Genomic DNA, 13,949 nt, shown 5'->3' with positions numbered 1-13,949 from the left:
GGTGCTGAGCCCCGGGAGCCATCGAGGAACTTGGACAATGGTCTGTGGTTGCAAGGAGCCTCTGGTGGCTCCCACATGACTGCAGCGTCTTGACTTAGAGATTCTCTGCAGTGGGAAGGTCTCTCACTCAGGCATTCTCACCTCTGACCAGGCTGATTTTCCGGGGGTCCCCCAGGGCACAGAACACAGCGCACATGGCCCAGGACCTCCACCAGACGCCCAACACCAGGGAGCCACAAAGCAGGCGTCCCCAGCTCAGGGATTCTTCCGAGGGTGGCGTTTCCGATGGCGGATGAGACAGGAGCTATAGGCAAAGGCTTTCCCACAGTCCACGCACTCATATGGCTTCTCCCCGGTGTGTGTCTTCTGGTGTTTCAGGAGATTGGAGCCGCAGTTAAAGGCTTTCCCGCACACCCCGCATTTGAAGGGCTTCTCCCCCGTGTGAGTCCTCTGGTGTTTGGTGACGTCAGAGCTGTGTCGGAAGGCCTTCCCGCACTGCGCACACGTGAAGGGCTTCTCTCCGGTGTGGACCCTCTGATGGCGAATGTGGTCTGTCTTGTGCTTAAAGATCCGCCCGCATTCACCGCACTCATAGGGTTTCTTTCTCTGAAAAGGAATGAACACGGGAACCCCCTCAAAGTCATCTTTAAATGAAGCGTCGAAGGCATCAAAGATGTGCTCTTCGTCTTCAGGACTCAGGTGGGGCTCTGCTCGGGGCTTCCTGGGCACAGCAGGCCTCTCAGGTGGCTTCCTATCCCTGGACACTCGCTCCTCTCTGAGCGCGCTCTTCTGCCCATCTGCTTCCTCCCTCGGGGTCGGTGTCCTCTTTCTTCTACCTGCAGGCTTCTCCATCGTTCTCTGTTCCTTGGAAGCGTTGAGGGCTAGGGGACTGCTGGCTTCTCTCTGCTGGCGCCACTTCCTCAAGAACGGTTTGCTTCCCATGCACCTCTCCACACTCGCAGCGTGGGGCCGACGCTCTGCCGGAGGCCAAGGGCCACCATCCTCTTGCTGCTGGGAAGCAAGAACACGGACATCAGATGAAAAGGCCACCTTTCAGGGGCCGTGGGGTTCTGGTGCAGCCTCTCCCTTCCCACGTGTTCCCCAATGAGTGACTCAAACAGAATAGCTGACTTCCGCAGAGCCCCACCTGACTCACTCTCCTGGCCTTTCCTTGTCTTGGTGAAGGGATCAGTGGCTCACCAAAGAATCCTTGCTCCTCTGCCAGGGTTTGGGGTCTGCATGCCGTCAGGATCTGACACCCCCACCGACTGCCCTGCGGCTTCCCTCCTCCACCCCCGAGTCCCCCTGGTTCCTGCCTTGGTCTCATTGTTTACCATCCCAGGCTTGGGATCAGTCACTGTGCTTTGGAGCTACGGCTGCAGGGGCCACACACTCCCAGTGGAAGCTGGGTTCCAAACTCATGAAACCAGGGCTGCCCTGCCCCCGCCACAGCCCATAGCAGCCAGCAGGCCCCCTTGTGTCACATCCCGGCTAAGAATCCCGGTGGTGTCCCTCACACCATGGGCCCCACATGCCCTGCCTGGGGCCACACCCATCCTTTGGGGACCCCCTTGCCATCCCAGCCTTCTTTAGGTTCACCAAACACACCCGATCCCTCCTGCCTCACCTGGCTGGCCCCTCAACTTTCTGCTCTGATGCCCCCTTCTTAAGGAACCGTCCCCTGCAAGCTTCCCTGCCCTACTTTTCCTCCCAGCACATGAGAGGGGCTAAACTCCTCTGGGTGGTTTGCTCTCTGTTCCAAAGCCCTGCCATGGCTCCTGGCACACCAAGGTTCCTTGTCAAATATTGGTTGAATAACTGAGAAATCACACCAGCTGTCACTTAGAGTATGTTCCCTGCTCTAAGCTCTTCACAAATCTCCGTATCATTAATCTCATCTTCAACACCCCTTCCCCAGGTCACAATCGAGGCAGTGCTGGGATGCCCAGGCCTGTTCTCACTCGGATGCAGGCTGCAGCCCCGGACTGTTGGCTGGGACTTGGCTTGCATTGTTTGAAGGTTACCCCATGGAAATGTCTCTCATTAGCGCTCAAGGGGAAGAGAGAGGTATGTCCCTGTCCACGATGCCATCTAATTGCAGCCCAATCTTGCCATGAGTCCAACAAGAATCAGTCAACCCCAGAGGCCGGAGGTGACAGGAAAGGTGCAACGTGGAAGCCTCAGTCACAGGCCCTCCCTCCACTGTGGAGCCCTGCTCTGTGCTGTTTCTGGGCTCCCTTGACTTGCCCTTGCCTCTCAGTGGCAACAGAATCCCAGTGGAAAGCCTTGAAAAACGCCAGGCTGGAAGCTGCCGGTGAAAGAAATCTCTGAGACTGTGGAAAACACTGCTTCCTCTGCGGCTCCAGGGAAAGCAGACAGTGTTCCAGCTTCAAACCATTCCGGCTGAGAACGCCAGGAGCCCCTGGGACTACGATGTTTCCTCTCATCCACCAGGAAGCCTGTCATTCTCACCACCGCCTTACCCCACGGTGGCGTTCTTTTTTTTTTTTCTTGAGACAGGTTCTTTCTGTTGCCTTGGCTAGAGTGCAGCAGCATGACTGCAGCTCACCGAAGGCTCGAGATCCTGGGTTTAAGCGATTCTCCCACCTCAGCTTCCTGGGTAGCTGGGACCGTAGGTGTGAGCCACCATGCTCAGTCATATTCTAAGTAACATACTATTGTGTACCCTTCGTATTAGCTCTTGGTTAACCAGGCTGGAGTTTGCGGCCAGGGTTGAGCCTAAGTGGAAAATGGAGCTGAAACACATGTTGCAAATGACACGTTTCAACACAAAAATACCTTGAATTCTCTTTGTTAAGTCGAGACAAGGTTTGTGGCCTTTCCTCCTCTCCCTCATGAGTGCAGCTAACATGTAAACACATTTCCTATCTCAACAAGGAGAGAGTCTGGTCTTTTTTACAGGAAAAATGTTTAGATAAATGTGACTCAGTTTCAGGCCAACATCACTTTCTAGGGCTCTATCTAGAGGTGGTGTGTGGGAGGAGGTAGATCAGGTGGGCGCGCCAGAACCGAAGCTGAAGGCCACATGTGCTGAGGGAGGATGCAGCATCTCTGCTGGGGCTGGCAGGGGGAGTCCTGGTGCCCAGCCCTGGTGCCCAAGCTGGCTGGAGTTTGAGGCTGGGGTCCAGCTCTGGTAGGAAACAAAAGTGAGAACCAAGAACCAACACAAAAGACCAGTCGACCAGCTCAGTTTGCCTCATGGGCAGGGGTGAGGTGGAGAAGCGCAGCTCTCCAGGGTACGGTGGAAACCCTTCTAGCTCTCTGCAGACTCCATTCCACGGAGGGGCGGTTTGTGAACCCACTGAGCCTCACACCTGCTGCCCAAGGCCTGGGTGGGAGTCCTCTGTGCCGCACAGCACTGTTCCCTCTTCCAGACACTTGTAACTGGATGCGGCTGGTCACTGACATGGCAGTCTCCTTATGCAGCAGGGGCTCCTGAAGGCGAAGAAGTCTTTTTAATCTCCAAATCCTGGTCACATACTGTGCTCAAGAAACATTCTCCATTATGGTCTTGTCGACCCAGCTCAGGCTGGTAGGCGCTAAATGGCAGACTGGAACGACTCACTTCTCTACACGCTGCCCACCCTGAGAAATAAAATACTTTTAAAGACAGAGTGGACCTTAGCGCTTGTCTTGGCCTCACTTCACAGGCCTGTAGACAGGAGTGATTAGCTAGTCACAGACAATGCAACCCATGCTTGCCAGAGCCTCAGAGGTTAGGGTTCTGGTTCTGTCGTGCAACTCCAGCGTAGCTCCACCGCCTCTCTGGACCGACGACCCTTCACTAGTAATATGAAGCTCTGGGTATCTATGGGCGGTAGGGGCTGCCTGGAAAACCTTACTCACCCTGGCGCCTCCCTCCACTGCGCTCAGGGATCTGGGTCTCATGGAGAGACTGGAACATTAGTGGGCTTGAGATTCAAGGGCAAACTGCACTGAAACAGCCTGATGGGTCCACGGCCTAACATGGGCCAGCTTGCTGTGCCAAGGCCTGCGATGCCAGGCCTCGGAGCCAGGCGAAGGGCCCGCCAGGGTCTCCTGCGTGCTCCTACTTAAGAGACCCCCTTTCCAACGGCAGAGCCCCGCGGCCCGCGTGCGGAGCCAGGTCGGCCTCGGTGCGGGGCCGGGGCCTGGGAGGTGCTCAGAGCCGGGTCTCGCTCCCTCCCTGGAGGGCCGGGCGCGGGGAGGCCGCGGGGGCCATTCCGACGCCGCGCGACCTGGGACGGAGGCGGCGGGCGGGGCCCAGTGAGTACCTGGCCGGAGACGCGGGGCGACGAGGACCTGCCGCTGCAGAGCGCGGACGCGCCCGGGCCCTACCAGGACGCCGGAGGGCGGGGCGGGGACGAGAAAGGGGCACCCTCTTCGCGGGACCCCCCGCCGCTCCGCGACCCCGTCCCGGTTGGCCCTCAGCACTGGCAGGAAGAGCCCGCCTGCTGACCCGCCCCTTCCGGCCGCCGCGCTAGGACCCGGGGTCGGACTCGGTGGTAATGGGCGGTGGAGGGCTCGGCCCGAGCTGGCTCCACCCACAGACGAGTCCACTCCCGAAGGCCACGCCCCGATCAGACCCCGCACTCTCAGGTCCCGCCCCTAACCGACGCCGCAGGTTCCTCCCCGAACTGAACCCGCCCCCTCACAGCCCTCTATGGCAGGCGTCCTACCGAAGGCCCCGCCCCAAGCAGGCTCCGCCCCAAGCGGGCCCCACCTCCGAAAGCTCCTCCCCGAGCCGGCTCCCTGTATGCCCCACCCCCTCAGGCTCCGCCCTCATGCCCCGCCCCTGATAGGCCCGCCCACGAAAGCTCCTCCCGGAGCCGTCTCTCCCTCATGCCCCGCCCCACAGGCTCCGCCCCCGCGCCCCGTCGGGAAAGGCCCGCCCCACAAGGCCCCGCCCCCGCAACAGCCGGCCCCGCCCCCGCAACAGCCGGCCCCGCCCCCAGGTTGCATCCCCCGGCTTCCCAGGCCTGACGCACGTGGGCTCCTGGCTCCCGGGCCACAGCCGGGAGGTCGCGGCCGCGTGTGGGGAACCTTGTCCCTGAGGACGCTCCCCGCCAGCCCCCAGCCCTGCCCCCGCCCTCACGGCGCCCACCGCGTGCCTCCGCGGGCAGTCGCTGTCCCCACCTCTCCTTCGCTCCTGCGGGCGCCGCCACCACCTTCGCTCGCGCGCGGCCGGTTGAGCTGTCCTCGACCCCGCGGCCCCGCGGCCCCCGCCGCTTCTCCCGCCGCGGTTCTCCCTGGGGAACCAGCCACTGGCTGCGCTCACGCCACGTGCTGCCCGCCCAGGTCGCGCCGCCAGGCCCGCCGGAGCCCCTGTGTTCGTTTCCTCCGTACGCAAGCTGGGTGGCCTGAAACGACACCAGCCTGTTACCTCCAGGCTTCTGTGGGCCTGCAGGCCGGCCTTAGCTGGGTCCTCAGCTCAGGGCGGCCGCCGTGGTCTCACGTGGACGCTGGACTGGGGAAGGATCGTTTCCCAGCTCGTGCGGTTGCTGGCGGAAGGCACGTCCTGGTGCGGGTAGGACCGAGGGCCGCCAGTTGCTGCCCTCAGCCCCCGGGGGCTGCCTGCTGGTCCCTGCTGTGTGGCCGTCCGCGAGGGTGGGCGGTTCACCGGCTGGCCTCTTCCCAAGGGTCTGCTGGAGAGTCCCACCCCCAGAGGGAGTCCTACTGAACACCCCTAATCATGGGTGATGAACCACCCACCCCCTCCACCCACTTCTACTCAGAGTGAAGTCACAGGTGCCACCTATAGCCAAGGGAAGGATGGGCATGGGGCTGGCTCTGGGGGCTCACCTTAGGACATCCGCAGCATTCTGCTCCCCCCAACAACCCTTCGCATTTACACTTTGCATATAGTTTCCTTATTATATTTATTATCAATTACCCCCACCCCCACACACTCCCACGCGAATCAGCCCTAGGAGGGCAGCAACCTGTGTTGTTCTGGGTCTTCATGTCCTGTGGACCAAGTGAATATCGGTGGAGATCTTAGGTGCTGCCGGTGCAGGACCCTAGGAACTGCCTGCCCCCACCCAGCCCTCTCTGCAGCTGCCTCCTGGACTTGGCAAGGTGTTGAAAACCAGACAGTTCTGCTTCCTCCCTCCTCGTCCCACCCCCTCTCTCACCCTGTTGCTTTTATCTCCCAATGTTTCAAACCACCCCCTCCTGTCCAGGCTGCTTTCTCTGTCCTGGCTGGAGCCCGATCTCCTCTCCCCAGCACTGCTTCGCTGCCCTGCCCCGGGGTCTACCTGCCTTCATTTGTGCTCCCCTGTCCACCCCCCGCCACTCCCCACAGCTTGAGGGACTGACTTACAGGGCAGCCGGCAGTGACCCTCCCAGCTTCATGCCTGTCCTGCAGGATGAGCCCTGGGTCCACTTAGCAGCTGCACTGGGGCCTGCACGGACTTGCAGGCTGCCCCTCACACCACCCTTTCCTCTCCCAGGAGACTCAACAGCAAGCGCATGCCCTGCCACAGGCCACTGGCCATGTGTACCAGCCCTGGGCCTTGAACACCCCTCCCTGCCTCCACCTGACAGACCCTTTCCTGCTTTTTAAGATTCCACCTGTTCAAGCTCCTCTGTGCCAGCCCCGGCCTCGCACCTGCCGGCCTCAGGCTGAGGCTGCCTGGGTAGTGGTCCCCACAGGTTACGTGCTGCACATGACCTTACAGCTCTGTAAGAAAAGTCACATCTGTGTCCCAGGTCCTGGCTGCAGCCAGATGACAGAGAGATTGGAAATAGAAAGTTGTAAAGAACCATGCCCCCGGCTGGTGGCTCATGCCTGTAGTCCCAGCTACCCGGGAGACTGAGGCAGGAGAATAGCTTGAACCTGGTAGGTGGAGGCTGTAGTGAACCGAGATTGCACCATAGCATTCTAGCCTGGGCAACGAAGTGAGACTCAGTCTCAGAAAAAGAGAAAAGAAACATGCCCCCAAAATACATTCCTGACCATATGTCCTCACAGACTGACACTTCACTGCCATGTCTGTATGCGTGAGAACACAGCCGTGGGCCATGCCGTCTGTCCCCCTGCTAGGTCAGTCCCTCTGCTGCAGACAGCAGGGCACACCCGCCAACCTTCCTTCAGACTTCCGAGGCGGCTCGCCTGAGGCTGTGCCGCAGTGATTTTCTTACAGAGCTGCAACGAACAGTGAGGGAAAGCGGTCAGTGAAAACGAAATGGTTCTATTTAAAACGTGGGGCACAACTGTTGGCCACTCCTCCAATCCAGAGACAGAACCTCACTCACCTCCTTGAATGTGGCTTGGACTGGGTGACTCATTTCCGCAGTTGGAATAAAGTGAGGTCCAGACAGAGTGACTTCAGACACAGGTCCTGAGGGGCTCCGTGGCGTTTGACTGCTCTCACCCTCTGGTCACTTGCTCTGGTCAAAGCTGGCCACCAGGTTGTGAGGAAACCCAGAAGCTGATGGAGACACTCATGTAGTGAGAAACAGCTGCATGTGGAGCCATCGTGGGAGCCAGCTCTGGTGGAGCCCTCAGAGGACATAGCTCCGGCTTACACTCCCATCTTACAGATAAGGAAACTGAGGCACAGAAAGGCTAAGCGTCTTGCCCAGGACCAGATGGCAATACGGAGGCAGTGCTGGGATCTGAGCACAGGCGGCCTGGCTCCCAGGCCCACGCACTCATCCCTACCCCCGGCCCACTCAACATGGCGAGGCCACCATGTTCGTCATGCTCCATGGGCTTTCTCCCTCTGCCAGCTGCACAGAGCAGGTGTGGACAGGAACTGGGCCCTGCGCCATACTTAGGATGGTCTCTGCCTTGGAGAAGCAAGGGGCAGCACTGGTCTCCAGGGACAGGTGGGCTGATGTCAAATACTGGCTCCACAGCTTACTTGCTGTGCAAATCAGCCTGGTCTCCTCCCACAGCTATGAAGAGGTCTGTTTTTCTTTTCTTTCGTTTTTTTTGGTGAAGAGGTCTGCTTTAAGATTATTTTTGTCATGGCGATTATGCTCCTTGGAACCCTCAGTGGGGGTGAGCTGTGGTCTTGAGCCAGCCGAGCTGCATGACCCTGGGTCCAGGGAGCTGGCAGGGAAGATGCAGGAGCCCTGTGTCTGTGGGGGAGGCAGACACCTGGCCTCACAGTGCTGAGGCACCCACATCACGGTCCAGGAGAGAGGGAACCCTCGGAAGAAGAGGAGACATGGGTGCAGGAGGAGCGGGATCTGAACCACAGTGTCTGGGGGAGGGTGATACAGGTCCACCAGAGATCTCAGCAATAGGCTGCATCGCTGGGTAGGAATGTGGGCAACAGGCAGGGGTGGCCGCACCTGAGGGAGGTCTGTGTGACACAGGTTTGTGCGTGGCCTTGGGGCAGCACATGTGGCTGAGACAGGGCTTCTGTGCTTCTGGTGGCTGTGTGACACTGGCTGGGGATCCCTCGGGGGTGTGTGATGGTGGAACTCACAGACGCCTGGCCTCCACTGCACACTCCTGTGTGCCCCAGGGTCCTCAGAGGCAGCTGCTGTCACAGCGTGAGGGAGAACGGGAGCAGCGTGGCCACCTGAGGAATGCGGCACATCGGAGCCCAGGCTGTCTGGCCTCAGGGCCCCATGGTGTGATGGCAGAGCCTGACAGTGGGTGGCCACCAGGAGGAGAGCCCAGCAGCTGGCGTGCAGCATTCGCACTGGTGGGGAGCTATCTTGGCCTTTTGTCCGTCCTCCCTGCGTCCAGAGCTGGCCCTCCCACGGTGGCACCAGGCACAGCCTATTGGCTGGGTGTTCACGAAGCTGGTGGCCTGGGTGCCTTTAAGGAAACACAGGAGAGGGTTCCCCATGCTGGGAGAAGCAGCAAAGGAGGAAGGACTTACAGACGCCTACGTAAATTGGTTATGAGTAACACCTAAGCAAGGAACAACAAACTGCAGAAGGCCACAGAAGGCCTCTGAGGAGGAAGGCCTCCCCATGCCTCATGTTCTGGTGCAGGGTGACCTAGGCTCTGTTACCATAAACATTGTGCTCAAGGACGTAAAACCCCTTCATAGCACTACGACGTAGCCAGACTTGTAGGCTCCTTGTAAGGCCCGAGTTCCATCAGCTGCACACAGATACCAGGCTAAAGATAACCACATGTTCTTGTTCTGTGAAACTCCTGAAACCGCCACTGTTATCAACCTTTACAGTGACACACCAGTTCTAGCTCACTGATTCAATTCCAGCTCACTGATTCACCCCACCATCACATCACCCTCTCCCCATCATCGCTCCACTCCTACCCTACGGATCAAAGTGATTGTAACCAATAAATGGTGTGGATGATCAGAGCTTGGGGCCTTCACTGTCTCCTCCAGTAATGACAGATGGTCCCCTGGTTCCACTTTCTCTCTTAACCTGTCATTTTCTCATTCCTTTGTTTCCACCGAACATGGGGTACCCATGGGTGATGTAGGGCTGGTTCCCTACATTCTGGTGCCCAATGCAGGGCTCATGGATCCCTGCATCACCCGTGGGTACCCCGAGTTTGATGGCAACAAAGGAATGAGAAAAAGATTAAGAGAGAAAATGGGACGGGGGCCTTCACTGTCTCCTCCAGTAATAAGTGATGGGCCCCTGGTTCCACTTTCTCTCTTAATCTGTCTTTTTCTCATGACTTTGTTGCCACCGAACTCAGGGTATCCACAGGTGATGTAGGGCTGGCTCCCTACATCCCTGGTTTTCCCACGCCAGTGGAAACCAGTCAGTACATACTTTCTGATTTCTGCAAGGTCTGACCAAGTGCTGTGCGAAAACACACAATAAAACCAAACCAAACTCATGTTAAAACCACAACAGCAAGGCTGGCACCGTGGCTCCAAAATAGACACTAAAACCAAACCAAACTCAGGCTAAAACCACAACAGCAAGGCTGGGCACCGTGGCTCCAAAATAGACACTAAAACCAAACCAAACCCAAGCTAAAACCACAACAGCAAGGCTGGCATCGTGGCTCCAAAATAGACACTAAAACCAAACCAAACCAAACCCAAGCTAAAGCCACAACAGCAAGGCTGGCACCGTGGCTTGCACCTGTGATGCCTGCACTTTAGGAGGCCGAGGTGGGAGGATCACTTGAGCTCAGAAGTTTGAGCCATTCTGGGCAGCACAGCGAGACCCTGTCTCTACAAAAACATCAGCCAGGTGCGGGGGTGCGCGCCTGTGGTCCCAGCTGCTTGGGAGGCTGAGGTGGGAGGATGGCTGGAGTCAGGAAGAGGCTGCAGTGAGCCGAGATCACGCCACTGCACTCCCACCTGGGTGACGGAGTGAGTCCCTGTCTCTGAAAAATGAAAAAGAAAAAAATAAAGCAGCAGCAGTAGCAAAGGCACACACAACCCGGCTTTGCTCTCACGGAGCTCAGTCGCCTTGAATGTTCTTCCAAGCCGACTCAGCCTCGAGCTCTGAGTCCCTTGCATTCTGCCCATCCCTGGGTCTCCTGGGCCTAAGTCCTGACATGTGAGCAAGGGCCTCTCTCTCTTCTTTTTTTTTTGAGACAGGGTCTCACTCTGTCACCCAGGCTGGAGTGCAGTGGTGCAATCTTGGCTCACCCCAACCTCCGCCTTTTGGTTTGAGCGATTCTCCTGCCTCAGCCTCCTGAGTAGCTGGGATTACAGGTGTCCGCCACCACACCCAGCTAATTTTTGTGTTTTTAGTAGAGATGGGGGTTCACCAAGTTGTCCAGGCTGGTCTCAAACTCCTGACCTCAGGTGATCTGCTGGCCTTGGCCTCCCAAAGTGCTGGGATTACAGGCATGAGCCACCACACTTGGCCAAGTGCCTCCCTCTCTAGGGGGCAAGGGGCCGGGGGCCGTGGGTCCCCCAGCATGTTCCCACTGCATGATGGGCCCTCCTTTCAGGAAGGGTCTTCGGTGCCCGGGGAGGGCTGACCTGTGCAGAGCCTTCCATGCTGCCTGCCACGGCCTCCCTGCACTGGGCTCCAGGGGTCCAGTGGGCAACTGGCACCCAATTCTCCACCGGACGCCAACGGGCTCCCCCTACAGCGGGGCTCCCCCTACAGCGGGGCTCCCTGAGGCTTTGGACACCAGCTTTTATTATAAATAGTCTGCCTTTAGTTTTTAATTAAAAATTGTAATGAGGTTCTTGTCAATTCACATAGGTTGTAAGAAATAACAGAGAGACATTCATTGTATGCTTTGCTCAGTTTCTTCCAAGGATAACCTTTTTTTTAAGACGAAGCCTCACTCTGTCGTCCAGGCTGGAGTGCAGTGGCATGATCTCGGCTTACTGCAGCCTCCACCTCCCAGGTTCAAGCGATTCTCCGGCCTCAGCCTCCCATGTAGCTGGGATTGCAGGTGACTGCCACTACACCTGGCTAATTTGTTTGTATTTTCAGTAGAAAAGGGGTTTCACCCTGTTGGTCAGGCTGGTCTCAAAGTCCTGACCTCAGGTGATCTGCCTACCTTGGCCTCCCAAAGTGCTGGGATTACAGGCGTGAGCCACCGTGCCGGCCCAAGGGTAACATCTGGCATCACTGTGGTGTAATATTACACCCTTCTCCGTGGGGAGGGGCATTTGGGAGCCCTGGCAGCCACTCATCCATTCCCTCCATTTCCAGAATTGTCACTTCAGAGTGCTGTGCGGAGCAAGTCGTCCTGGAGGTCACCTGTTGAGGGGCCTCTTTGACTCTGAGAGAGTCTCTGGCTCTCCTGGCGGCTGTGCCTTTCAGCAGTGCTTCCTTCCTGTGGCAGAGCTGTCTCCCCTGACGCCCATGGACCCAGCTGAACCCTTCATCATTGAAGGACATCAGGACTGCTTCCCAGGTTTTGGCTAAAACAAGTAAAGCTTCTATGAACATGCACGAGCAGGTGTTTGTAGGAATATGACTTTCATTTCTCTGGGGCTTGATCACGGGGTCATGGGAGTTACATGTCTAGTTTCATAAGAAACAGTCAAGCGGTCTTCCAGAGCGGCTGCGCCATTGTCCACTCCCAGCAGCAGTGCATGGGGGACCCAGCTTCTCTGCCTCCCCATCAGCATGTGGGGTGGTCATGGTTTATCTATTTATTTAATTTATTTATTTTTATTTTTTGAGATGGAGTCTAGCTGTGTCACCCAGGCTGGAGTGCAGTGGTGCGATCTCTGCTCACTGAGACTTCACTTTCCAGGTTCAAGCGATTCTCCTGCCTCAGCCACCTGAGTAGCTGGGATTATAGGTGCCTGCCACCACACCTGGCTAATTTTTGTATTTTTAGTAGAGACAGGGTTTCACCATGTTGGCCAGGCTGGTCTCGAACTCCTGACCTCAAGTGATCCACCCGCTTTGGCCTCCCAAAGTGCTGGGATTACAGGGGTGAGCCATGCGCCCGGCTGGTTTATTTTTTATTTTAGCCATTCTGATAGCTGTAAAATGAGACCAAACTGTGAATTTTTTGTTTGTTTGTTTAGAAACAGAGTTTGTTATGTTGTCCAGGCTGATCTTGAACTTTGGGGCTCAAGCGATCCGCCCACCTAAGCCTCCCACGTCCTGGGATTATACCTGTGAGCCGCTGCTGCAGCCTTGCCGTGGTTTTCGGGTCTGAACGTTGAGGGTGCCTGGTGCTGAACATCGCTTCCTGTGTGCGTTTGCCTTCTGCGTGTCCTCATCAGGGAAATGGCTCGTCACGTCGTTTGCCCGTGTTGTAAGTGGGTTGTTTTTGTGCTGTTGAGTTTTGAGATACATCGTGAATAGATTGTAGGTTCCAGTCCACTGTCCGCTCTGCCATTTGCAAATGTTTTCTCCCGGTCTGTGGTTTGTCTTCTTCCTCTTCCATGGGTCTTTTGCGGAGCAGTTTTTATGTCAAGGAGGCCATCCTCTGCTGGGTTCCCACCCTCCTCCCGGTCATGGGATGTCCCAGCCGGGAGCCAGGTCCACAGCGGCAGTGAAAGGCTCACCCTTGCCCCATAAGGTCTCTGCTGCCAGAAGCCTGAGTGTCAGGCAGCGCTCCCACCTCCTGACATCTGGAAGCCCCCTGCGCCCTGTGGTGTCCAGCGTGGAACTAGCTGAACCCCCTTCCCCTCCCACCTTCGGACCCTCGAGGGCAGGACCCCCTGGCTGTGCACAAGCCTGAGGCCGGCTAGAAGGTGCATGGCCTGCTTCCATGACAGGAGCCAGGGACACCTCCCTCCTCTGGAAAGGTCCCGATACTGGCATCTCCCATCGGGGACCTGGGTGCCGGAGCCGTGGCCTTGCCTTGCTTCCTGCAGAGCTGACCCGTCCAGTGACCATCAGCTTCTGTAGACCTCAGTGGTCTCAGGGAGGCATCCCTAGGGTCTGTCTGGGATAAAAGACAGAGGCGCCTTCCTCAGGAATTTCCTGTTTTGGGGACACTGCCTCGTTCTCCAGCGAGTTCCCACAGACCAGAACAAGGAGCTGGAGGCCCAGCCGTGGACGCCACTTCCTGTCCTGGGGGGCAGGAAATCCCCAGGAAGACACCAGATTAAATCAGATCTGCACACCCCATCACCTTCCTCTTGGTGAGTGGAGAGGAGCAGGTGACCTGGGAGAAGGGGCGTGGGCACAGGATGCACTTGGTCTGGGCAGGTGACCCGGGCATGGGGTGTGGGGATGGGACACACTCAGTCAGAGTAGATGACCCTGGGGTGGGGCGTGGAGATGGGACACGCTGAGTCTGGGAAGGTGACTTGGGAGAAGAAGCCTGGGCACAGGACGCACTTGGTCTGGGCAGGTGACCCGGGGGATGAGGTGTGGGCACGGGACACACTTGGTCCAGGCAGGTGACCCGGGGGATGAGGTGTGGGCACAGGACACACTTGGTCCAGGCAGGTGACCCGGGGTGGGGTGTCGGCACGGGACACACTCGGTCCAGGCAGGTGATCCAAGGGTGGGGTGTGGACATGGGACACACTCAGTCCAGGCAGGTGACCCAGGGGTGGGGCATGGAGATGGGACACGCTGGGTCTGGGAAGGTGACCCAGGGGTGGGGC

At 57.8% G+C, this 13,949-nt stretch overlaps 1 protein-coding gene across 4 annotated transcripts; it reads right to left on the bottom strand.

Moving 5' to 3' along the window:
• Positions 1 to 55: 55 nt before the first annotated feature.
• ZFP41 (ZFP41 zinc finger protein) lies at positions 56 to 4,482 on the bottom strand. Of its 4 annotated transcripts, none has more exons than XM_032254906.1 (2): positions 4,275 to 4,482; positions 56 to 1,011 (listed from the first exon to the last, which is right to left on the bottom strand). In XM_032254906.1, exon 2 carries the CDS (start codon positions 940 to 942, stop codon positions 256 to 258), a length of 687 nt encoding a protein of 228 aa, XP_032110797.1. In that variant the 5' UTR covers positions 943 to 1,011; positions 4,275 to 4,482; the 3' UTR covers positions 56 to 255. The 4 variants fall into 4 exon arrangements, with proteins under 4 accessions (XP_032110797.1, XP_032110791.1, XP_032110801.1 ...); XM_032254900.1 differs by lacking the exon at positions 4,275 to 4,482 and adding an exon at positions 2,800 to 3,257; XM_032254910.1 differs by lacking the exon at positions 4,275 to 4,482 and adding an exon at positions 2,800 to 3,257 and having other exon boundaries at positions 56 to 1,008.
• Positions 4,483 to 13,949: the final 9,467 nt, after the last annotated feature.

This window comes from Sapajus apella, unplaced genomic scaffold (assembly GCF_009761245.1).
Source record: "Sapajus apella isolate SASKATOON/1434 unplaced genomic scaffold, GSC_monkey_1.0 scaffold3, whole genome shotgun sequence".
In the NCBI taxonomy this organism is placed as follows: Eukaryota; Metazoa; Chordata; class Mammalia; order Primates; family Cebidae; genus Sapajus; species Sapajus apella.
The sequence above is the reverse complement of the archived record's forward strand: the minus strand, read 5'-3'. Positions and strand labels throughout refer to the sequence as shown.